The 24,577-nt window shown below is 42.8% G+C and overlaps 1 protein-coding gene across 4 annotated transcripts in view; it reads left to right on the top strand.

Moving 5' to 3' along the window:
* RALGAPB (Ral GTPase activating protein non-catalytic subunit beta) overlaps positions 1–24,577 on the top strand; it is a 68,614-nt gene that overhangs the window by 2,670 nt on the left and 41,367 nt on the right. For 2 of the 4 annotated variants that reach the window (XM_063349773.1, XM_063349772.1), the window contains exons 2-10: positions 4,485–4,697; positions 5,757–5,959; positions 10,541–10,704; positions 11,367–11,553; positions 14,661–14,792; positions 15,962–16,140; positions 19,428–19,576; positions 19,687–19,903; positions 24,319–24,354. In XM_063349773.1, the coding sequence (XP_063205843.1) occupies positions 4,515–4,697; positions 5,757–5,959; positions 10,541–10,704; positions 11,367–11,553; positions 14,661–14,792; positions 15,962–16,140; positions 19,428–19,576; positions 19,687–19,903; positions 24,319–24,354 (1,450 nt within the window). In that variant the 5' untranslated portion in view covers positions 4,485–4,514. The remainder of the gene's footprint in view (positions 1–4,484; positions 4,698–5,756; positions 5,960–10,540; positions 10,705–11,366; positions 11,554–14,660; positions 14,793–15,961; positions 16,141–19,427; positions 19,577–19,686; positions 19,904–24,318; positions 24,355–24,577) is intronic. The other 2 variants (XM_063349775.1, XM_063349774.1) reach the window with 1 other exon arrangement.

The following is a 24,577-nucleotide window of genomic DNA, read 5'->3' as shown; positions in this document are numbered from 1 at the left end:
TGGGTCTGTTATTTAGTTAGGTAATTCTCACTGTCAGACTTTACTGATCCAGGAGTTTAAATGTTTTGGCTGCAGCTGTTCATATGAAGTCTTTGAGGACTGGAAATAGAAGTTAAATATCTTTATTTTTAGAGTTTTATGGGCTCATTAGTGAGTTTTTTTTCATGCTCACCAATTTGTACAGTGTTTATGAACTGAGGATCTTTGGTCTTAAATGCTGAAGCAACCATTTTCGGTGGTTTATATGGTGATAGCTACTCAAGTCCTAAGCTGAAATGGATCTGGAGGGAATATATCGAAACCCAAATTATTTACCACGCTAAGGAGTACTGGAATTACGTTCAATTTCATAGTAGATGGTAAATATTTTAACTTCACATCCCTCAGTTGTTCTGCCAGTGTTAAGGCTGACCATTTCTTTCCAGCTCTGTCTGTGAGCATCTAGGGGTGTTCTATTTCGTGCAGCCTCCAGGAACATAAACACGACCCCTTTCCAAACTTGAGAGCGTGTAAAACTGCTTGGTAAACTTCAGGTTTTTATTTATTCTTCTTCCTACCCCTCCTCTTAATTAAGTTGCTGGTCATTCTGAGAGTCCTTGGTGATTTGAAGCTCAATAAGAGATATGTTCATGTGAAATACGAATATTCAGCTGCATGAAACTTAGGAGATGTTATTTGGGCCAGTGAGAGTGCTGTTTTGAAGCTGAAATGCAGAAGCATTGCAAAAACAGAAGTAAAAATCAGGGTATGCTGTTTGCGTGGTGTGAAAGTTGCATCTTTTTTTTTCTTCTTTTTTTTTTCCCCTGATTTGTTGTTGCTGTTTAAGTAATTTGTGATAAATACATCGTCTTCTGAGGGAGTGAGTCCTGCTTCTACGAAGCATTAGGTGCCTGTTGTCTAAAGCAAGTTATAGAACTCTCAGTGTGTTGAACGTGTGGAAACAGAACATTGTAACAGACACAATTGCCTGGGGAGACTTACCAGCCTTTTTTAACTTATGTCCAGTTATAAGAAGCTGCATAGGATGGGTTTAGCTATACCCCAGCCCTAACAGATGTCAGCAATTTCCAACTCAAATGACAGTTAAAGTGGAATCTTAAGTGAAAAGTAATTTCTAGTCCTTGCAAATAAAAACTTACTGCTACAGGTAGGGGGGGACTAAATCAGTACCCTAGGAAATCCCACCTCACAAGGAATTTACATCTGAACCAATTACTTGCTTCAGTATTCCTTGTATATTGGTAAGACTAACAGAAAATTTCTTTTATGGCAAGACCAAAGGAATTCTTGAATGTTAGTAAGATACAGATTTGATCATTAAATTGAAGGCCAGGCAGCAGGCTGGGGGTGTGTGGGACCAGAGGTTTTGGTTACCCTGTCCTGCTGCTAAACCTGTCTTAAACGTGGCATGTTATGTCTGTTACAAATGCTGCTCCTCTCAGAAGTGTGGGAGCAGGGAGCTGCATGAAGGCAAGCAGTTGCCTCCTCCCATCGCCTTGCCCTAGTGCAATGAGGGTTTTCCAAAATGCACAGGATTTGGGAATGCTTGTCTTCTCTGATGACTTCTGTCTTCTAGATGAGAAAACCCCTACATAGGTGCTGCCTGCAATTTGCTTGTGCTGTTCAGTGCTTCCATGCTTCTGGGAACCCTGTTCTGGTATAAGGGCAGCCACAGTAAGTGTGCTTGTGGTTATCAGAACGCTGATAAGGTCCTGCCATGAGCTGTTAGCTGCCAGTCCTTCAGTTGGAGTGCGGCGATGGAAAGTACATGCTGCTTTATCAGTTGAAATCAGTTTGTTTAAACCAGCGCTCCTCAAATGGTGTTACATGCTTCTGTACTGAACTTGAGTGTCAAATGGGAGGGATGGAGGGTGCCTTTGCCCTTCCCCTGTGGTGAGCAGCACAGCCGGGGGGCAGGGGCACGCTGCTCTGGGGCAGAGGCAGTGACGCGGGCCTGAGAGAGGATGGGGAAATCTTATAAAGTGGATGATATTTCACTTCTGTCCCTCCTTCTTCCACTCCAAACACAAGCTGGAGACTACAGCAGTGTTCAGGTGGGACAGAAAGGGGACAATGAGAAGGCCCTGTGGGTATAGGATATGAAAGGGAAAGACAGCAGTAGGGAAACCTATTTAATGTTGTTAAGCAGCGACTGAAGCCATCACTAAGGATTGGGGGTCATATTTGTTTTGGGGTTTTTTTTGCTGTTTTTTTGTTTGGTTTTCTGTTGTGACCTCTCAGTGTCCCAAGAGCTAGTGTCTTGGAGTTGTTGTTTTCCTCTAAGGCTAAGGGTTTTGACCGCAGTGGCACGCACATTCCCCCTGCCATGGCCCCCAGAGGAGAGAAAATGCCTAAAGGATGGAGAGGATATGCTTCCTGCAGGCTGTGGCTGCTCTGATTAATTTGCTCTCAGATGGGCACACGTGATTGCTGCCTCAAACCAGGAAGGACGTAGTTTGGAAAACCAAGAGCTTGCTGCCTTGCCTTCCCCCCTCACTTGAAGGGAATCATCAGGCTTTTTACGTCGGTTTTGGGTATAAATAAACACTCAGGGAGCCTGCTAAATAGGCAGACCTGTTTAAATGGTGGCTTGTCCCTAAGAAGGTGTATTTCCAGGTCTGGTTTCTTTTTTGATTTTTGGGCCGAGGAATGTCTAAGGGAGGCATTTGAAACATTCCCTGTATAACTAACTGGCTTCCCAAATGTGCCAGCTAAGTGTAGTTGGCAAACGGTCCGCGGGGTGCCATTCCTGACAACTTGAGCTGATCTAAGCTGTGGCTGTTGAACGCTCCCTCATTTCTCCCATGCCAACCCCGTTTTCCTTGTTTTATTGTTCATGTGGTCAGCTGGCTCGGATAACTGATAAAAGGCTGCCGGTGTTGATGGGAGAAGAGGAAGGCGGGAGATAGCGCAGTCCTGATTCTGATGGCGTAGGCTGCCGTGGCACTACCTGCTTGAGCAGCAGTTTTGGTGTTGCTGTGAGTGGGTACAAAGGCCTGTTACCCCCAGAAGGGGTGCTCTTGCCACCACTTGTGGCCACGTGTCCTCAGTGATCCTTTGTACTGGCACAGGTGCTCACCTTACCCGAGTTAAATCAGATCTTGATCCAGCTGAAAACTGCCTCAGCAGACAGCCCTTTGTGCTGGTTTAGCTTTCGAAAGGTTTTGGTGTGTAGGTCAAAACTGGCAGCACATGGCAGATCTCCTTGTGCTGCCCGGTGGGAGTGGACGGCAGTCCTGTGACTCGCTGCTGGCTTTGTCACACGCCGTGCCTCCCTGCTGCCTGGGGCAGCTTGTTCTGGCCAGGCTCCCACGCTCGTGTCTGCGCCCAGGTAGGTGCTGTGTGTGTGCTGATGGTGCGGCATGATCCCTGCTGTCGGGACAGAAGGGCATACCCCACATGCTCCTGGGCAAACACTGCTGAGAGTGGCTGTGGAAGCACAGCTTAACTTTTGCTGCTTTTAATCCGCCTCTCTTGGTTGTGGTTTCACAACAACGCCAAAAGAACCACCGAACCCGAAACCCACCACTGCAAAAACCCGGCTAGTTCACTGTCAGCTTGGCTTCCTGCGCTGGCCCAGTCTGCAGTAAGGGAAAATGCACAACTGCAGTTGTACTGGGAGTGTTGTTGAAAGGAGAACTCTTTCTCCTGTCTAGTTTTGAGAGCGCTATCTGGGAAATTTTCTAGTGGCTTTTCTATCCTGAATCTTTGGGACGAATCTGGGTTAGGGAGCGACTCTGTGTGTGTATTGACTCTGAAATGCATATGGGCATACCCTAATGCTCTTGGTTTGGTACCAGTGTGTGACGTTATAATGAAATTGTAAAGTGATATTGGGCTTAAGTTAGTGATCCACCAAGGCTCAGTCAGTCCTGAAATCACTTCAGATAAAGTGGGATTTGTCACAAGTCAATCAAATTTTTCAACTACCAGCTTTGAGTAGCGCATGCTGCAGGAGAAATACTTCATGAATGTAAAAAGAGGCTGAATTTTTGTCTCCCAAGATGACTAGGATTTTCCTGATAGTCTCGTGGTAATGTATTTTTAACTACTATTGAGCTGAAAAAGGGAATAAGGTATGAGTTGGAGCATTGCTTATATGAACAAAATACTTGTAGAACTAATCTCTATTTAGCCAAAGATGTCATGTAAGTAGGAGCATCTTTCCTGCAAGGATGGCGCAAGCAGAAGTTATGTGAGGTGAAGTTGCTTCTCAAGTTTAAGTGTCTCAAATGGGCTGCAAGTCCCTAACCGAAACTTACTGTTTTCTTAACTGTTTTTTTTTAAATAAACCCAAGATCACAGCTGTATTAAAAAAAAAAAAAAAAGCCCAAACAGTAATGTTGTAAAACAGCTGTTGGAATCTCTTCCAGGTCTTCAGGTGTATGACATGGACATGTGCATCTTGAATTTACAAGTTTTGGTAACTCATGTCATAGACATTTCTACTAATGACGTCTTTTTATTTCTTCCTTACCTCCCAGGTGTTATTTGCATTGTAGCATAGAGGCACTATGTACTCAGAGTGGAGATCCTTGCATCTTGTCATTCAAAATGATCAGGGTAATACCAGTGTGCTTCACAGCTATCCAGAAAACGTGGGGAGAGAAGTGGCAAATGCAGTGGTGCGTCCTCTTGGACAAGCTTTAATTACATCATCCGTTGGAAGTGAGAGTTTACTAAAAACAGACAAAGAAGTAAGTGCATTTCTGTAGAGATCATAGTTTCCTTCATGCTTGAGTGACTACTTAATGATTTTCTGAAGCCTCTTTTATTTTTCTCTCTTTCATAGTCCAGGTTTTATGAAGTGTGTTGTATTTTTTAGGTTAGTAATCTACATAAGGCTTCTATTAACAGCTAGTTTATAGCAACAGTTCACTTCATGACCTAGTAGTAAGTGTTCATCTGAGGTACTGTACCAGGAAGTTCACGCTAAAGCAAAAAAAAAAAACAAACACCAAAAACCACAAAACCAAAAAAAAAACCCAACCAAGGAACTTCGCGGTTAATACACAAAGCCTTTCTAATTACCTCCACTTTGAAGCAACAGCGTACGACTTTTAAAAGAAGTCTTTGTATAGTACAAGTATTTGCTAGAATTTGAAAATCTTCCATTACATCAGCTCTTGTGTGTTCTGAAGAGTTCTCACTACAGCTTATACTAAAGAGATTCAAGGTTTTGTGTGATTTGCCATTTATTCATAATCTTCATAATGTCATGATATACAAATTAATGACTTTTGGGGTTGTTCAGCCTGGAGAAGAGAAGGCTCTGGGGAGAGCTTAGAGCCTCTTCCGGTACCTAAAGGGGCTACAGGAGAGATGGGGAGGGACTCTGGATCAGGGAGTGGAGCAATAGGATGAGGGGGAACCATTTTAAACTGGAAGAGGGGGGATTTAGATGAGGTATCAGGAAGAAACTCTTTGCTGTGAGGGTGGTGAGCCCCTGGCCCAGGTTGCCCAGAGAAGCTGTGGCTGCCCCATCCCTGGAGGGGTTCAAGGCCAGGTTGGACGGGGCTTGGAGCAACCTGGTCTGGTGGGAGGTGCCCCTGCCCAGGGCAGGGGGTGGAACGAGATGGTCTTTAAGGTCCCTTCCAACTCTAACCATTCTGTGATTCGATGACTTGGTGTTTTCTTGCAGTATATGTAAACAGAATTGGCTGTATCACATAACTACTGGTATTTTGTGAAGTTAGAACCAGTGTTTCCTTGCTAATACTTTTTTTTAATAACTTTTTTGCTTTCTGTTTTGTTAGGTAAAATGGACTATGGAGGTGGTTTGTTATGGACTGACCCTCCCTCTGGATGGCGATACTGTGAAATACTGTGTCGACGTATATACAGATTGGATTATGGCTCTTGTATTACCTAAGGACTCCATTCCTTTACCAGTTATTAAGGAACCAAACCTTTATGTTCAAAGCATTCTCAAACATCTCCAAAATCTCTTTGTACCGAGGTGAGTGTTAGGGCTGGGACACTCGGGAGGCTCAGGAATTTGAAGCTCTAGTCAGCAGGTAACCTGTCAAAGAGGCCTGATGAGCTATGGAGCCTCTTGATTAAAATAAAACTGCTGTCGTTGCAAAGTTAGGAGGAGCGTGTCTCTCCAAACCTGTTTTGTAATTTTCAGTAGCAAATTGAGTTGTTGCTGCTGTGTTTAGGTAATTAGAATTACAGATCACTTGTAGACTTGAATGTTTACTGTTCTAAGAACTTCAAGAACCATCTCTACGAGATGACTGGAGGGCAGAGGGAAAAGTTAAGTAGCATCACTGTGTGACCATGTGCTTGGTGTTGTGTAAAACTGAGATAACTAAGAGCACATCATGGCAATCCCATGCTTTATTTACTCAAGAGCTGAGCACATTTCTGACATGCTGGAGCATCTTGCAGTAAACGCCTGCTCTGTGCCTGTATCTTGCTGCCTGTTACATGGGCATAATTATGCTGATGGTCTTTTGCTGGTAGTTTGGAAAGAATCCTGCGGAGGAGGGCTTGCTATCTGACAACCTGGTGTTACACAACACATCCTTGGATGATAGTGTTGAGATACATGTGCTTCTAGATGTTGGACAAAGTTATATTGTCAGAGTGCTCAAACATCATACTTTGCTTATGACAAGTTTACTTGCTGATGTTGAACACGCGTTGGATAAGAAAGAGGAGATTATTTACTGGTGCCCTGTGAAACAGTACTTAAATATTAGCTACCGGAAATTACTTCAGATCAATGTTTAGTGTATGTCTGTAAGTACCAGATCAGCTGCTATTATCACTATTAGTAATGTATTACTACAAGTGGCCTTCATAGAATCATAGAATCATTTAGGTTGGAAAAGACCCTTGGGATCATCGAGTCCAACCATCAACCCCTCTACAAAGTTCTCCCCTACACCATATCCCCTAACAGCACATCTAAAAGACTCTTAAACATATTCCGGGGTGGTGACTCCACCACCTCCCTGGACAGCCTATTCCAGTGTCTGACCACTCTTTCTGCGAAGAATTTTTTCCTAATGTCCAGCCTTAACCTACCTTGTTGCAGCTTGAAGCCATTCAAAGTGCTCTGCTGTGCTTGGATCGCTTAACTTTACCTGAAGGCTTTGTTAAAAAGGGCTTTGAATAATAACTCGTACCAATCCAGATGAGAAGCTCATTGCTATTATTTGGTTGCTTCAAAGTCTACCACCTAACCTTAGTTGTTACAGCTCTTAACCTGTAGTGAAAGAGGCATTTTAATTCCCATTAAGGAATGGTTAGGGCAACAGCATAAATCTGAGGAAAGCATGCTTCTGGATTAGGCTTCTGCAGAAGGTTGTCTCTAAGCTTTAGTACATTTAGAATAGTATCTACTGTCAGGGAACCTTTACTCCCTTGACACAACAGAGAATGAATTCTTCACTAGTCCGTTAAATAGTTCTTGCTGTGATCCCTTGACTGCTGTCACACCAGGGGCCCTGGTGGCAGGCAGTTCAGTGCTCTTGTTTCTTGCGCACTGTTGGCACAAGCTGACATCTCGCCCTTCTCTCCCAACTTCATTGATGGAGCTTGATGCAGGGTGCTAGACTGCCTGTGATGGCTGTTGAACAACATAATTAACATCCAGAGACAGGGGGCCTGTAAAATCATTATTTTAAACGGTTCCCATACTCCCCCCTACAACCCGCCCCCCAGCATAACTATTCTATTGTTTTTCTTTCAAAAGCCTCTGAGATATATCTGAAACACTTTTTTTTTCATGGCTGCTGCTGTCAACACTTGATGTTCAAGTCTCTGCTCTGGTTTCAAGAAAAAGAACTTAAAGTTCAAGTCTTGTCCTCCAGGGAGCTGTGTTCAGAATTCACTCTGGCAATAGGAAGGCATCGTATAATAGAAATTAAATGCAGAACTGAGTTATGCACACCTTGCTTGAATGAAAGCAAAGGCTCATGTTGTTATGTGCCTGTGGAGGGGAAGAGGAAAAGAATTTCTGGTTTTCAGCAATTGATGGAGGTTGCTGGTACTCATGGGCTCCTGCAGAATACTTACCCGGGAGTTCTTGTAGGAGCCTGCATTGAAATATCTCCTAGAAAAATCTCCTGTTCTTCTACTGAAAATACTAAGTCTTTATTATAAGCCTATGCCCTATGGAGAGTTGTGATTAAAATAGCTTCCTTCCTCATCCTGGTTTCCTGGAGACGATGTAGCTGTTGGTTTGGCTGCCTTAAAAGTGGTGGCCCAGAGTTGTGGTGAGGGTTTCGGACCCTGAGGAGGCTGTATAGTTGAGGTGTGAAATGCAGCAGCCTTAAATGAGCAGTTCAACTTAAATAGCATCTCAGGAACATGTACACACCAAACACAAAGCCAGTGTGTATAAATCGTTCTAGTTTGAGTGCTCAGCTGAATCAAATGTTTACATGCACAGTGCTGAAAAATAAGAACAGTAAAAGATGGCTGAGTCAAGTTGCCCTTCCTGTGTCTGCTGGACTGACTAGAGAGAGGGTGCTTGCAGCCTTCCCTCCAGCACTGACCTTCTGTCCACCCCGATGAAATGAACACTTCTTCTCTTAACGGATTTGAGCAGTCCCCAGGCAACCCCTGGTCTTTCCATCTCTAGCAACCCCACAATATTCAGGAAGCCGTACAGGTTACTTAAGCAGTAGTGGTAGTTAGCCGGATGAAGTTTCAGTGCCACAAACTCTTGTTGGAAGCACAGAAAGAAAATATGAGAACTCTCTCCCCCTGCCTTCCCTCCCCAGGAGGTTGAGGTATAGACACCAGGGTCTTCTGTGCAACTAAAAGGTCTGGAATTGCTTGAGAGACTATGGAATATGTGATTGTCCAAGTGTAATAGACGCTCTTTTGTAATAACTTCTGCTTCTCATATGAAATCATGAGAACAGTTCTTGTTGCAAAGGAGTGTGGGAACCAAAAGGCCAGGTTCTGTAGAAATCTAGACATGAATCTGCAAAATGCTGCAACCAAAGTCTGCCATTCAGTTGACTTTGTGGACAAGAGGCACTGATAGGTGGATGGGGACTGTAGAGTTGCCTTTACTAGATCAGCTCAGCAGCATCCCATTAGTCATCTTGCGTATGGAGCTCCTACATGTAAACCCCCTTTTATTAGATTCCCTAAATTATTACGGAAACAATTCTTGAAACGGGCTTTGAAACTTCAAGCCTATCAAGATTAAGGATATCTTTTGATTAAAATATCTCCTCTGTTGTTGCTCAGGGAAAAAGTAGTGCTATGACCAAGGGCAGGCTTATATGTCCCAAGCTTTGTTGTTCTACAGAGACTATCTGTTAGGATCTAGCACTAGCGTCAAGCAACCCACTGAAGTCTCGAACTGTGACTAGTATGCAATTTTGAATTAGATATTATCTTGTCTCTTTGTAATCATGTTTCCAGTAATGTAATACAACATTTATTCTATCAAGATAAGAGTTGATAGTATTTTTAAAGCATGTCTGTCAATAAGTGATCTCAATGCGAGCTACTATTCTCTAAGAAAAGCAGATCACTATCTAGTGGATCAGCTTGTTCTTGAGATGCTTACCATGCAACGTGACTTGTGGGTTATAGCACATTGAAAGGTTTTCGTGGGAAATTGGTAATGCTACTTAGTCCAGTGGAAGGTAATATTTTTATGATTTTTTTTTTGTGGTGTGTCATCCCTTCAGTAAGTGGTAGGAGGGGTGCAGAAATGGTGTACAAGTTGAAGTACGGCTTGCGTGTATTGCACGCTCTAATTTATAATCTCCTAATCTCCTCCTTCACCCTTTAAAGCTTTAGGCTTCCTCAGCTTTGTTTAATGGTGTCCTCAGATACTGTCCAGAATGTTTCACATTGTTATTTTGTGCCCATTCTGCCTTGTCCCAACTAACTGAAGGGGACAGAGCACGCTGCTTTGGGCTGCTTCTGCAGCACTTCGTGGGGGGTGACTCAGCAGTGACAGTGCGGAACTGGTTTTTACTCTAGAGAAAACCTTGATAATATCAACTTGTTCCCTTTCTTCCTTTCTTATCCCCTCTTCCTTTAGTCTGATTTTCCTATTTGATGACCCTCTTCTTGATTTTTTTTTTTTCCTAAATCCAAGGAATTGTGGGTAAGAGTTGGATCAACATTTGGAAGCAAGAGGAGAACTAGGAAGAATTTAAATTAGTTTGATAACAATATTTTCTCATAACTTTACCACTTTCCCTCTGAATTATGTATGTAACAATTAGTGATGTCTCGACTACATTCTCATAGTTTGGCCCAGGATAAATTCCTTTGGGATAATGGGTTGTGCTTGCTGTAGGTAGTTTTCACTCTATGGCAGTCAGTTCTGTGTCGTGTAGAGGAGAATGTTACGGTACATCTTGTACTCATTAAGGCAGAGTTAGGATGCTTAGAGACAGAGTTAGGGTGCATAGAAGCATATTAGCTCGTGTTCTTGGCGCTCGTTCAATAATATTGAGGTTTCCTCTTGTAATTCCTCAAAGTTCAGATTATTGTATGCATCACTTTATAGTTCTTGTTTTAGAGACTCAAGTATTGTCTTCTTCTTTTGCAGGCCAGACCCAGGATCTAGTCAGATTAGATTGTGCTTACAGGTTTTGAAAGCTGTCCAGAAACTGGCTCGTGAATCGACCATTATGGCAAGAGAAACCTGGGAGGTTTTGTTATTATTTCTTCTTCAGATCAATGACACTCTTCTGGCGGCTCCAACTGTGCAAGGTTCATGTTCAACTTCCATTTGGTTCAATTACTGGAAAAACCTTTGGCTCTGCTTGATGTTGGGCTGCCGGGGGGATGGGGGGGAACCTGCTAAAAGCTCTTAGTAGGCACCAAAGCACAATAGCTCACTCCTAATTCTGCTACACTACTGTGAAATAAAGCGTTGTCAGAAAAGACTGAATAATTTGGAGATGAGTTTTCCTAAATGTGTTTTTGCAGAACAGTGACTTTGTACAGGAGCAGTTCATGGTAAACATTTTCAGACAGTGTTGTTTCCTGTTTGTTTCACTGAAACCCGTATGTGTCTTGCTGCTCAGCCTGCCTACTGGAAAATAAGATTGTCGGTTTATACCTTTTTTATTTATTTTTTTTTTTTTAGAAAAAGACATCAATATAGATAGAGTGCAATAGAAGAGCCTAAGATCAGTGAATTCCCACTGTCCCTTAGTGACACATTTATGTGGCTGGGCTTTATTATGTTTGGTCTTGTAAAAAGGCTAATTGGCTGTAGGAAGCGATGAGGAATCACTCTTACATGAGAATGATGAAAAAAAAGATGAACTTGAGAATCTTTATGCACTTAAACTGAAATCTCCTTTGGGAGATACTGAAGTTATTTAGACTGAATACTCACCAAAGGCATGCTTTGTTTCTGTTATAAGGTGGCATTGCTGAGAATCTGGCTGAAAAATTAATTGGCGTGCTGTTTGAGGTGTGGTTACTAGCTTGTACGCGGTGCTTTCCAACACCACCTTACTGGAAAACTGCCAAAGAGATGGTGGCCAACTGGCGACATCACCCTGCAGTGGTTGAGCAGTGGAGCAAGGTCATCTGTGCCCTTACTTCCAGGTAGGAGAAATCCTGTGGAAATAAACATACGTGTGTGGGGATCATCACTGTTAAACATGTTGCTTAATTGTGGAATGCACAGCAATCTAAAAGTGAACGAACAGAACAAAAGGGAGAGATCTTGCTAGCATCCTCAGCTTTTGCTGTTTGTGTGTGTGCCTTCCTTCTGCAACTGAAGATCTGAGTTGGGTGTCTCTGTTATTGTGTAAGCTCAGCCTCTCCCTGCCATTTAGCACTTTACAGTGTGTGTTTGTTAGTCTCTATCACAGTGACTCTTCATCACATCCCAAGAAGAACGAGTCATGAATATTAGCGTAGCATTACAGTCTGGACATTTAATGGCAGTCACCACCAAAATTGTTAGGTTTTCGTTACTACTGCCTGTTGCTGTGTTTGAGGTGACTCTTGGACTCTGCCTCTCCTGCCCTGTGGAGCTGACGCTGTGCTGTGGCTGCCTGGCACTTGTGCCCTGGCAGTAGGGATGCCATGGGCCGGCTGCAGGCTCTCCTCTGAGCAGAGAGTGTCGGAGGAGAGCTGTGCCAAGCCTTGCTGGGCATGGGAACCGTGAGAATCCGGGATGCAGGAGAGGTCAGGCTGTGGCAGAAGGCCCTGAACAGTGAGGAGAGTTTCAGTACCCTTAATACTGGGGTCTCAGTGGTACAAAGTCTTGTGGGACAAGTCACAGTCTCTTGGAGGAAAGAACTAAATTAACTGATGAGGAGAAGGGCTCTGGGTCTCCTGAGATGTCAGTAACCATTTCTATGAAAGTTTAAAGATGTATGCTTTCACACTTGCTGCACTGTGAAAAATTCCACAGTATGCTTTTCTGCAGTGGTTTGTTTTGACTCTAAAAACTTCTACTTTTCAATTACTTGTCAAAATTCCAAGTACAGATAGATTTTTCCAGGTTATGCAGCTCCTTGTGAAACCTGTGGGAAATAAAGCTGCAATGCAAGTTCTGCGCATTTCCCACGCTATTTCTTTTGCTATTTTTAGCTCATTAGATGTAGCGTTGCATAACAGAAAATATTTTATGATTCACTGATCTGAAAAGAACAGCTCTGTCTCTAAACATGCGTTGGTGTTCTGCTCCGTGCACTATGCCCACCCTTTATCTTCCACTGTTGACTAACAGTCTTAGTTGTGTTGGTGCATAGTAATCTGCAGATTTTCTCTAACGTTGTAGTCTGCGGTTCGGTAATGTTGGTTTACCCCTAGTACATAGAAAGCTGAACCCCTCTGAGGCTAACTTTAAGTTCAGTGGTATTTTAAGCTGTACTTTCAATACTTCAGTGAAGCTCTGGCTTCAAACAGTTAAAGTGTTGTTTTAGTAAACAGTTTTCTGAATGGGGTTATTAGCAATAAGCTGGGAGTAAACATCTCAAATTAAAACTGTGTGGAAAAGTATATTTGGCAATCTGTACACATATGCCGTGTTAATCTGTATCCATGGCTATGATTTCATAGCAGGGTGAAACTAGAGTCTTACTTCTGTTTCCATACAAATAGATGCTACTTCTATGCATCATTCCAGTCTATTTTAACTGTCTTGGAGGTGTGGACTGCAATTTATTTATGTTTTCAGTTGTTCTTGAAAATGTCCCAAATTTCAGATAACATTCACTCATGTTCCATGAAAAAACTGATTTCTTGCAGCTCATAAGGGAGAATTGTGAAGGCCTGTGGCACAGAGATGTGGGGCATGACTCTGCGTGGGGTGTGCCCAGGCTCTCTGGGTTTGGCAGAACTAGGTAATTCCTCAGCAAAAACCTCCTGGGGGGGCAATGCCTCTGGGGCACTAAAGATAGGTGGGTGCCGGGGCATCAGTGTGGCATACTGGGAGGCATTTACTGCACGGTAAAGGTGTGTGTATTTCTGGTTTGGACCTGAAGAAGGCCTTGTGTCCTAAAGCTCCTTTGGTTTTCTATCCAAACTAGTCACTATCGCAGGCTGTGATTCCAAACACGCTTTGAGTGTATTTTGCATTAGTTGGCTGCAGGTTACTGTAGTCCCCAGCCCTGGGCGAAGTGGAAGATGGTAATTCTTATTTAATTCTTTAGCCTATCTAACCCTTGGTTTAGGAGTCAGCTGTAGACTTCTGCTCTCCTCCCCTTTCTCCCATTTTTAATGACCTTATAAAACTATATGGCTTTTTAAATGGGCAATGATGAATGGGACATTTCTTGTCCGTTACAAGCAACTGTAAGCTTAGAAATCAGGGTGTGATAAGTGAAGCAAGAAACGGTGCTAAAAGTCATCTTAGGAACGACAAAAGCTGATTTCTGGGAATGCTAGGATATTGAGAAGCTGCAACTCGGATCTCTTCCCTCCTCGTAGAAAACACCAAGATTATGTTGATCAGGGAAACTGATCTATAAGTTCGCAAAGCTGAGGATGAAGCAGGTGTCAAATCGGACAGCAGTGACTCAGTGAAACTTACTGGTGACCGGCCAGGTAGTTCTAGCACTTCTAGAGAAAGTTCTCCATTTATCTAAGCTGCAGTCCTCGTGATACTGCATTGCTGTGGAGCTCTCTGTGGCTTTGCTCTTTGCTGGTCTGCAACTCCCAGCTCATGGAAAACGCAGTGCATCGTTTTTGAAGAGCTTGCTACTCTGTGGATTGCAAATCCCGTGCCGCTTGTGCGATGGCATCAAGTGTTGCTTGGTGCCATTTGAAGCTGTAAGTCATCGGCACCTTGGAATATAGACCTGTAACCTAATGTGACTTGCTGGTGTCATTGGACGCTTTTTAGCTAAAGAGCCTTGAGGACAAAGGCTTAAATTCCTCCCCCCCAGTTCCTATGTAACATCTTGTCAGTTCTGTACGTGCCCATGTTAACTGGTAACGCCCCCGGCTAAACAGCTGGGAGGGCCGCTATGGGGTGTTATTGGGTGATTGGGTTGGACCTTTGGGCAGGCTCCGAGCCATGCTTCAAAGCTTTAAGAGGGTTAAATGATAGTAAGAAATGGGTATCTCTAGGAAAACTTGATGTTGTGTTGTTGCTTGTGGGCTCACCTGTGGACTGTTGATCCTCAGAGGCTCAAACGCAGTGTTAAATTTTTGAGGAGTATTAACTGAATGACAGATCTGTCTGACTTGCTTTCTAGATTGCTGCGCTTTACATACGGACCTTCATTTCCTCCATTTAAAATTCCTGATGAAGATGCTGGTCTGATTCCTCCTGAAATGGATAATGAGTGCGTTGCACAAACTTGGTTTCGCTTTTTACATATGCTGAGGTATTGTCATTACAGCCATCCGTTGTTCGTATTCTGGCATTGTTTCTATAAATTTATGTGACAAATGAGAAATTTCTCTGGAAATTGCTAAGATTAAGCACCTAAATAGAAGAAAGTTGTTGTCTCCTTGCTGCCTGCAGGACAGTTCAGGGCAAGGCCGTGAGTGATTTCTTCAACTCTCAACTCTCTGACTCTTTCAGAATGTAAACTGGTTCATTTAATTCAAAATGTTTTTAGCTATTTGGCATTTCGGAGGGTCTGAAAAACAAGACTTCAATACGATTTTGTTTCTCTGAGATAGCAAACAGGAAAAGCAGAACAATAGCTCCAAGAGATGTATATTGCTTCCATTTATTCTCCAGGGCATTAGATTTAATCTGCAAAAGATTATTTTTAAAATGAGTGTATCTCTTTGTTTTCATGAAGAAAGTTGTACAGTTAATTTTAACATCCGTGTTACTCTTCGTTAAATACGCAATAGAACCAAGTAACGTGCTTGTTTTTTAAGATTGTTGGGAACATTGCAGTAATGTTCAGAATGGCCAAAATAGTAAACTTTTCGTAAAAACATAATTTACTAATTAAAGCTAGATAAATGTTAGACTGTTTAAAACCTACTTCTTAACTAACTGAAAAAAAAAATAATCTGTTCTTCATTTGTGGTAGTAATGTCACAAGTACTGTGCTCTTCAAATCTGGAGTTGCTGTTACAGGATTTGTATCAGTCAGGAAAAGTGGCTGAAACTTTTGCAACCCACGCCCTTTCTTGTCGCTGTTTGCTGGCAACATTTAATTCATTGCTTACCTTTTGAGAATAATTTAACAACGTAAGGACTCTTAAACTGAGTTCAAAAGACCTCGATGAGTAATTAATATTACTGCAATGGTGGGATTATTCTGTCAAGTGTATGCTCTGGTTCGTTGGATGTAATAAAATTATTCAGTGTATTTGGGTAACGTTTGAAATGAAGACAATTAAGTACTGCCAACCGAGGAAGTGAAAATTGACTTCCTGTGATGGAGTAAGAGCTAAAAATGTGTCTATATTGGATGCTGTTTTGTGGTGTTATTATTTAAATGCCTTAAACTATTGCATCTTTAAGTATTTTTGAAATCCTAATGGCTGTCTTTAAACTGACTAAAATATACCTTGCTCTTTTTGTGTGCAGTAATCCTGTGGATTTGAGTAACCCAGCCATTATTAGCTCTACCCCCAAATTTCAGGAGCAGTTTCTGAATGTGAGTGGGATGACTCAAGAACTGAATCAGTACCCCTGCCTTAAACATCTGCCTCAAATTTTCTTCCGTGCCATGCGTGGGATCAGCTGTTTGGTGGATGCGTTCCTAGGTAATGCTTTTGTCTTACCTGTGGGTAGCTAGGAATGGTAACTTCATTATTTTATTCTCTTTAAAACTGTCTTCTCCATAAATACAGCCATAACAATTTATCATTTGCAAGTGTATCCTGGAATTGATAGGGAAGGGACCTCGGGTCACTTTTAAATGACCATGTGTATACACAATAATAATATTTGAACGCAGGAAGTTGTAGATGGCCTTGGTTTCAAATGCAAAACAAATAAATAAATCTGAATTCTCAAATAAAACCAGCCACCTCTTCCCCGAACAGCGCTTCTTTCTCTCTTTGTCTCATAAACAATGCAAGTGTTAATTTTAGCACGTTGTGAGCATGGGCCACTCTGTTTATAAACTTCGTGCAACAGCTGCGTGCAGTGCCTGTTTTTATACGGTGCTGAATTTTGACTGTCATCTTCAGATCTATACTAAAAGTGCCAGTTTCACTTAATTTACGATTAGTGGGTAGCTAGTACTGCTGAGAAGAAAAGCTGTGTTTCTTTGGGTCTGATGGTAACTGAGCAGCTCAACTTTGACTGAAAGGTAAAGTAGATGCAAGTAAAATGTTTTAAGTAACACTACATAGCATCTGAAATCTGAAGCATTATTCCTGGTCTGCTTCAGGCTTATTAAAGATTCTTCAGAGAAAACGTGCTATTGTAAACTCTGAAGAGCTGCCTGTCTCCCGCTGCTTTTTTATTTAAAAGTCTGCAAACAAATGTTGTCATCTGCCAGAAGCGTGAGCTGATGTGAGACTGCAGAAGACATGAGCAGATACATAAACTGTGTTTGAAAAAAAAAAACAACCAAACAAAAAAAAATTGGCTGTGGAATTAGGCTGTCAGCTTTTACATGTTGTTTGTCTTTTGGAAAAACATGAACGGTTTAGTCTTTTTAAGCAAAGTGCCTTGAGATGATCCTGTCGCACTGAATCGTAAGAACCTTTTTACCAGAAATACATCTTGTGTTTCTGTAAAAATATTGCAAGGAAAAGGTTTACTGGTACTGTATTCCCCACTGCCAACAAGTTTTTGTCACTACAGATTTCACTTTTGTAGAAATAGCTTTGTTTACAAAGTTAAATGATGTAGAAGAGTAAATGATCATTTTTCTTAAGCTGTGATAACTGAATCTTGAAACCTTTTGTGTTCTTCCAGATGTCTTGCCACCGATTTTAAGAAATTTTATTGACTGCTTTTTAACTAATACCGGATGTGAGATTTAAAATATTCAGTAGTCTGTCAAATACTATCATAATTTGTTAAAGGAGGACTATATATAGGCAATATATGGCCTAACCTTACGAAAACAACCTCCTTGTGTTACTCTGTCAAACTCTTATCTTCCTACCTATGATAATAGGATTTGGCAGTCAGCACTGAAACAATTTTTTTTTAAAAAGTCCAACTGAGCATTGGTAGAAGGTGTTCCTCCGAAGTGTCTTTTACTGGTTGTGTAAGCTGAATTTTTTTTTTTTTTTTTTAAAGCTGTTAAATATATTGTGTTTTTCCTCAGTACATACTATGGCCGAGGTTTTTGCGAAAGGGTGGTTATTAACGGATATTCAGCGCAGTAAGGAGTCTGTAATGTAAGACTCGTGAGGAGGGCATCTTGCGGTGGAGGCTGAGGGAGCAGCAGAGCAGCCGTTAGCTTTGCCCGGTGCATGCACCTCTGCGGGGACAGCTGTTGTGGTGTATTCCTCTTGGACCTTAGAAACAGTCCGGGGTTCTTATCTGAGACTTTTAACCCATGGTTAGTGGTGTGGTAGTCCCTCTATTGTTCTGCATCTGGCTGCCTGAGACTCCATTCCCACTGGGGCGACAGCGATCACCTACATGCTCCTTGTCTGGAGGCAGTGCTGGGGGTGTGATGGTACCTGAGGTTGAGGTCTCCCATGCTGGCCAGCTGCTGCGCACTTTGGTGACCCTTGGCAGCCCAGGTTCTCCTGTAGGCATGCCGGCAGCTTTGCTGCCTGCATGAGCTTCTGATAGGATGTTGAATCCTGAAGATCTCACGTAGCGAGATGAAACCCCTAGGGTGACAAGAGCCCCCCTGGGGTTCAAAGACAAAGACTGCAGCCTGATGCGTTGGGGCACCGGAGACCTCTTGGTGAAATGAAATACAAGCTGTAGGTGTGGATGTGAGAGGGGGCTCAGGCGGACTCTAGAGCTGCAGTGTGGAGCCCCCAGCTAAGGCTAATGGGAGACATCGTTGCCTTCTACCCCAAGTGCCAAAGGACGTGGTTTTTATCTTGCCCTCCCTGATACGTACCCATGTGACGTGTGCATTTAGCAAAATACTTTATCCTCCTTTCCAAAAAAGTGTACCAAAACAATACATTTCATAGTACGTGCTCTGCCCTCTGCATGGGGAGTAACACTAATGCCTTAGCAGGACTCAGTTGTTGGGTAATGTGTTACGAATTATAATAATGTTAATAAACACGTTGACGATGTTAATGAACATCGTCAAAAGAAATCTGCCAAGTCTTCAAGCACACTGCAAGTCCACACTTAATTTTTCAAATGGGGTGTGAGGGTGGTGGTGTTCATTAAATTGGGAGGAAGTGGTGTTGTCACTTCAAGTTTTGCAGAGGGCTAGTTGCTTCTGATTCCGACTGGGAAGAGTAGCTTTATATGCCATGAGTATTTCCCTGAAGCTGCGTAAAAACTGATCTAATGTCTTGCTGCTGCCAGAAAAATTACAGCTTGCTCTTCTTTCTTACCCCATCTCTTGTAGTGACTTAATATTTGACTGTTCAGCAAGCTGATTCAGCTCACAAAACCAGCAGAAAACTGCATGGGGGATGAATTTCATCATAATTTAGTGAGCTAAGTTGGCTTTGAAGGGTCAGACGTCTTAGAGGTGTCTCATAACAGGATGGGGGGAGGCAGGGTCGGGAAAGGCAAAAGTGAGAAGCATCGGAATTTTGGCAGGAGTGAGCTGTTAAATTGGCTTTGGCAAATGGACTTTGCCCCTTTCCCTCTGCCTGCTTCGAGACTTGGTCCTCCCCTGTGCTTTCCCACGTTCCTAAGGTGTGGGGTTCTTTGGTGGTTTTTGATGATTCACTTGGCTGACGTAAGCAGGGTTTTCTTTTGCTCGTGCATTTATTTCTGCTAATAGCAAAACAGGAAAGATGTTTTTCTTACTACTGCTGTTTTGGGGGGCAGGGGGGAAAGCTCGTCTATTTTCAGAAAGCCCAGATGCTTCCTAACTGGGCTGCTGAGTATAAACCTCTGGAATTGTTGCTGAAAGCTTGCTTTATTTCTTGATCTGCAGGCATTTCACGACCCCGGTCAGATAGCGCACCACCCACGCCAGTAAATAGGCTGAGCATGCCCCAGAACACGGCTATCAACACCACTCCACCCCACAACCGAAGGCATCGGGCAGTGACTGTGAATAAAGCAACGATGAAAACCAGCACTGTAAGGTTTCACATTCTGTGTTTAGGTAGCTGACCCTTTCGGCGGTTTCCTCGGTTAGAGGAGTTAATTTCCTTGCTTCTAGGGGCTGATCTGTTCTTCTGTTCATATAGGTAACTACTGCACATTCTTCAAAAGTGCAGCACCAACCCTCCTCTACTTCTCCGCTCTCTAGCCCAAACCAGACAAGTTCTGAGCCACGGCCACTACCAGCTCCTCGCAGGCCAAAGGTTAACAGCATCTTGAACCTCTTTGGATCATGGTTATTTGATGCAGCATTTGTTCACTGTAAACTTCATAATGGAATAAACAGAGACAGCAGCATGACTGGTAAATATTACTGAAAAATATATGTACTCTTTTTTCCTTGTTTTATTGACATTTCCTACCTGCAAGATTAACATATGCATAATCAAAAAAAAAATATAATCTGAAGTGCTGTATTGTGGTTAACCCCTCCCAGCTAAGCCAGCACCTGTTAATAGCTGAGCAGATGTTTGGGGGCTTTAAGATTTTAAAAAAATCACTTTTCACTATCAAACACTCCCTTGTTCTAACAAGCATGGCAGTCCCAATTATGCTAGTGGGGAAAATTTTATGAAGTGAAGGAAATAATGTGATAAAAGTCCACTTCCTAATTTGAAATGTGCTTGAGTATCTCTGAGTAACAGCAACTTCTTATAGTGCCTCTTTAATGTTTGAAAAATTGTCAAACGTCACTCCAGATGCTGCAAAAAGTGGTGCTTCTCCTTGTTTTCGGAGAGTGTTATGAAAACAGAAGTCCTTAAAATAGCAAGTGAAGTTGCTGCCTTTCATGATGGTTGCTGTGTGCTTCCATACGTGGATTGATACCTGGGTTGTCCTCGGTCCTTAACTGCCAGATGTGTTTTGTCTCCTATGCTTTGCTCAGCTTTAGAGGTCAGATGTTTTGAGACGTGACGGCAGAGTTAGTGCTCTGCACAGAGGGGCTTTTTAGCACTCTTCCTTTTGGTGATAATATTCAGAAAAGAACGAACTTTCTCACTCCTTGCGTTTTTCCTGTTCTTCGTGTAGTATTTTGAATGTCTGATAAAGCCTTGCAGGGGATCTGTCTATCAGGAGCTCACTGGCCTAAGTATGAAAAATAGGAGGAAGCGGTTTGTTGTAGCAAGTTGGGTTTATAGTGGGACTTGACAGCAGCAGTTAAACTGATTGTCTTCCTTGTCTGTTGTGTCACAAATCCCCATGTGGAGGTGATGGGATTTAGGATTTGGGATCTGCTATGGATATTTTTAGGTACGCAGCACGTGGTTTCTGAAAGTGCTCAGTCATGGATTTCTGCGGTAGGAGGTTCAAGTCCCTCTGTGAAAGGCCCATGACACATTACTAGAGAAATAGCTGAGCTCAGGAAGGAGTAAAGGCGTAATTTGAGGGTGTGTTCAGTTGCATATGCAGCTAATGTATTTCTGTATTTAATGCTTTTCATATTGATGGGATCATTTTAATTTTCACATAACCTGTATCTTGAGCAATTTTAATGAAGTGCTTAACCTGAAAAAGATGTCAGCTGAGGTGCTGCTTATGCAACAGCGTCAGCTGTAAACAGAGGTGTTGTGATTCCAGCAGAAGTACACCGTCATCCAAGATCAAAATGATTGACTTCCTCAAAGGGGTTCCAGGACCTTCTATTCATATATGCAGTGCCTTAAGTTGCCTAACAGCAGTCAGAAAATTGTCATATTGCTAGCCTTACAGAGGGACTTAGGAGCTTCCTGAAAACTAGAAACAACTATTTGAAATAGCTTGATGCTGTTCCCGCTCCGCGCTCGTCAGAGCTGTCCGTAGTGAGACCGGTCTTTGCATGTCACGTGCTTTGACGTTTATTAGCAGCAGTGGATCTGAGAGAATTGTGTTGCTGGAGACCCAGAAAACTGGCTGTGTTATGTCCGGCTTTTCTAGCGATTTGAAAGGCAAGGATTAACTTACAGAATTTAGTCAAGTGTTTGCTGCCCTTCCAGGCTGCCGTAAGTGGTGTTACCGCTGTGTAAAGTACTGGTCACACCAAAGGCATGGCAGGCTGATGGAAGGAGAGTGAACTGAAGATGGACCCATACCGCTGAAACTCTGTATAGAGGCACCAAAGACTGACTGCCTGTTTTATCCTTTTTGGATGAATCCTTTTGCTCAGCCCCTGCTTTAGGTGGGAAAGCGTAGCAAGACTTGCTTGTAAAGGGCTGGTCTGCTGCACTTTCTCTTGATTTGAAGCATCAGCGTCTTTTAATCAGGTTGAAGTCCAAATTGAAGAGCTTCTGTTCCGGGACTCTAATCTGTGAAACTGGATACCTCCAGGTGAAGTCTTTCCCTTCTCAGACAGCGTGAGGCAGGAGGTGTTGTGCTGGACCAATGAGGTGGGCCAAGAGGGTTGTGTGTGGTGGTCCCCCTCCATCACACTGGTGGGGCCCATCAGTAATAAGCAGATCTGCGCCCTGTGTCCATCCACTGCCCCTGCTCTTGCTACCCAATATAGATGTGACTTGAAGAAAGAAGGCGGCAGAAAAGGGACAGTTAGCTGCCACAGTCCCTATCCTGAGGAAAGAGGACAAAAATAAATCTGCTTCTTTTTGGCAACAGGTTGGCTATACCTATATCTCATGGTCCATCTGCTGTCTTCTGTACCATGTTACAGGAATGCTTTCGCCACTAACTTGAATATTCTTGCCATGTTCGACACTGATTATCTTCTGCACTAGCTTCAGGAAGCACTATTATTTTTATGGATGCTTTAACTATTTTATGATTGGGAAGTGTCTGCACTTAAAATCGGTTTGCTCTGTAGTATTGTGTTCCACTGGCCCACACACGTTATTTTTCTTTTAGGTCTGAGATTGCAGCTGTATAAGATCTCAACAGCTTTAAACCCTTTTAATATTCAGTTTGTTTCAATGCCATGCAGTTAAGAATTTCTTCTTTCATAGCTCTCTGATATGTTTTCTCTGTTTCGTTGCTGGCTGGAGGGCTGAGGACTACTTTGGAAACGAAAGAGGTGAAATACCTTGATTCAGATTGCTCCTTGGTCCTGCAGAGACATCCTCTGCCCTGGGACACTTCTCTGGAATGCCGCATTTTCTAGTGCGTGTTTCTTATTCCTCTTCTGCCACGTGAAGCATTCTCAGTGAGAACGCATATGACACGATTTCTAAAGAGGTATTCCTGAGCTAAATGTGAGTGCCTAACAAGTAACCCTGTGGATGAGCTGCGGTCTCAAGTTTCTAGTCTGGAATTTAGTACAGTTCTTTTAAACAAACCCTGCTGATTCGCACGGACTAGCGTGTTGTCCTCCCATCTTAGAAGACAAGTCTTTTTGATGAGCTTTAGGAAGTAGGGAGCAGTTGATCAAGACTGATGTGAATGAGTACCTGTCTGCCCTTGTTTTTCTTCTTGTCCTGGAGCCTCGCATATCTTGCTTCTTGAACTGTTTAACCTCCAGAAGGGAAGTCATTTCTTTGGCAGGATGTATTTTGGTTAGACAAGTTTGGCCGTATAGTGCATGCTGCTTGTAGTTCCTGTCCTCAACGGCTTGTGAGAACTGGGAGAAGCTCATGAATACCGTGTGCCAGCGTTTCAGCAACTGAATCTTCCAATCTGGTGGGCTCGTTCTTAATCCTTGTAGCTTAAGTCATCAGTCACAACCTGCCAGCTGCGTGTTCTATAGCAGCCGAAGGAGCCTTACCTTGGTGGGTTGCTGATATTACCCAGGTGCTGTTGGCAGTGGGGGCGTCACAGAATCATAGAATGGTTCGGGTTGGAAGGGCCTTAAAGATCATCTAGTTCCAACACCCCTGCCGTGGGCAGGGACACCTCCCAGTAGACCAGGTTGCTCAAAGGCCCATCTAGTCTGGCCTGGCCCTGGTCTTGGCCTATAGGTTTGCCCTCATATTTTCTGGCCCTACTATCGTTAATATAATGTCCCAAAGAATGTTTCTTGGGGTCTAGGAGCAAACTATAAGAAGCTCTGACTGGGGACATCTTGAGTGTTGCTGAGGGGCTTTGTCGCAGGTCTTGATCTGACCATGCACACACAAAGAAGCAGCTCTTACGAGGTGGTGGTGTTCTCTCCTGGTACCTGGTTACTGGAGTCTTTCTTCTCCTCTTTCTCTGGAGGTGGTTTTTGAGATGTTGATGTTTCTGGTAGTGTTCTGCCTTTTATTTCTGCTTTGGAAGGTTGTTGATGGAGGTGGTGGGGGAGGCATGCCCCTGGTATACTCGTGGTTAGGAACTTGGCTTAGGGAAGGCAGAGCTGTAATACTGTCAGGAACTCGTGGCTGGAAGCAGGAGAATTGCTGTGAGGAGACTCTGCAGGTAAGTAACCTTCCCCTACAAGCCGTATCCCAAGTCCCAGAGGCCGTGGGATGGCCTAGTGTGTACTCCATGGCCAGTGCAACACAGGGAAGTGTCCTTGAGCTGGGAAGGGTTAATACATCCATTTAAAGAACTGATGTACACTGATATGAACAGCTCTAAATCTTATTAGTATTTTGTAACTTTTTGTTCATTGTTTTGCATGGTACTTTCAAAACCATAATTTTGGACCTGAATGCCAATTTCCTGTGTGTTTAACGAGCTTGCTGTATCATAAAGCTTTTAATCTATTTTTTAAAAAAAGCTAAAAGCTTCTTAACTTATATTACGATTTCACCATCTTAAAAGTATTTTATAACTACTGCTGTCCTTTGATTTGTTTCCATTTTATTTCTATTATCTTGCAGCATCTTTTATCCAAATTCTTCTTTCTTATAAATCTTGTAAGTAGGAACCAGTAGCTTTTCCTTAATTGCGGTCATGCTTTTCTTTTTCCATAATCCCATATTTTATTTGTAAATTCATTCTCATTGTCTCTTGTAGCTTTTGCACTTTTACTTGAAAAAGACAAGTAATTTTTTTTGTGTGTGTTTTTGAATGGGGAGGATTGTTGGCAAAAGCAAATTAATCTGCCTGAATCAGTCCCATCTTTTCTGTACTTTAGTC

The sequence above is a fragment of the Chroicocephalus ridibundus genome, chromosome 12 (assembly GCF_963924245.1).
Source record: "Chroicocephalus ridibundus chromosome 12, bChrRid1.1, whole genome shotgun sequence".
Taxonomy (NCBI): Eukaryota; Metazoa; Chordata; class Aves; order Charadriiformes; family Laridae; genus Chroicocephalus; species Chroicocephalus ridibundus.
This window is presented reverse-complemented; position numbering and strand designations above follow the sequence as displayed.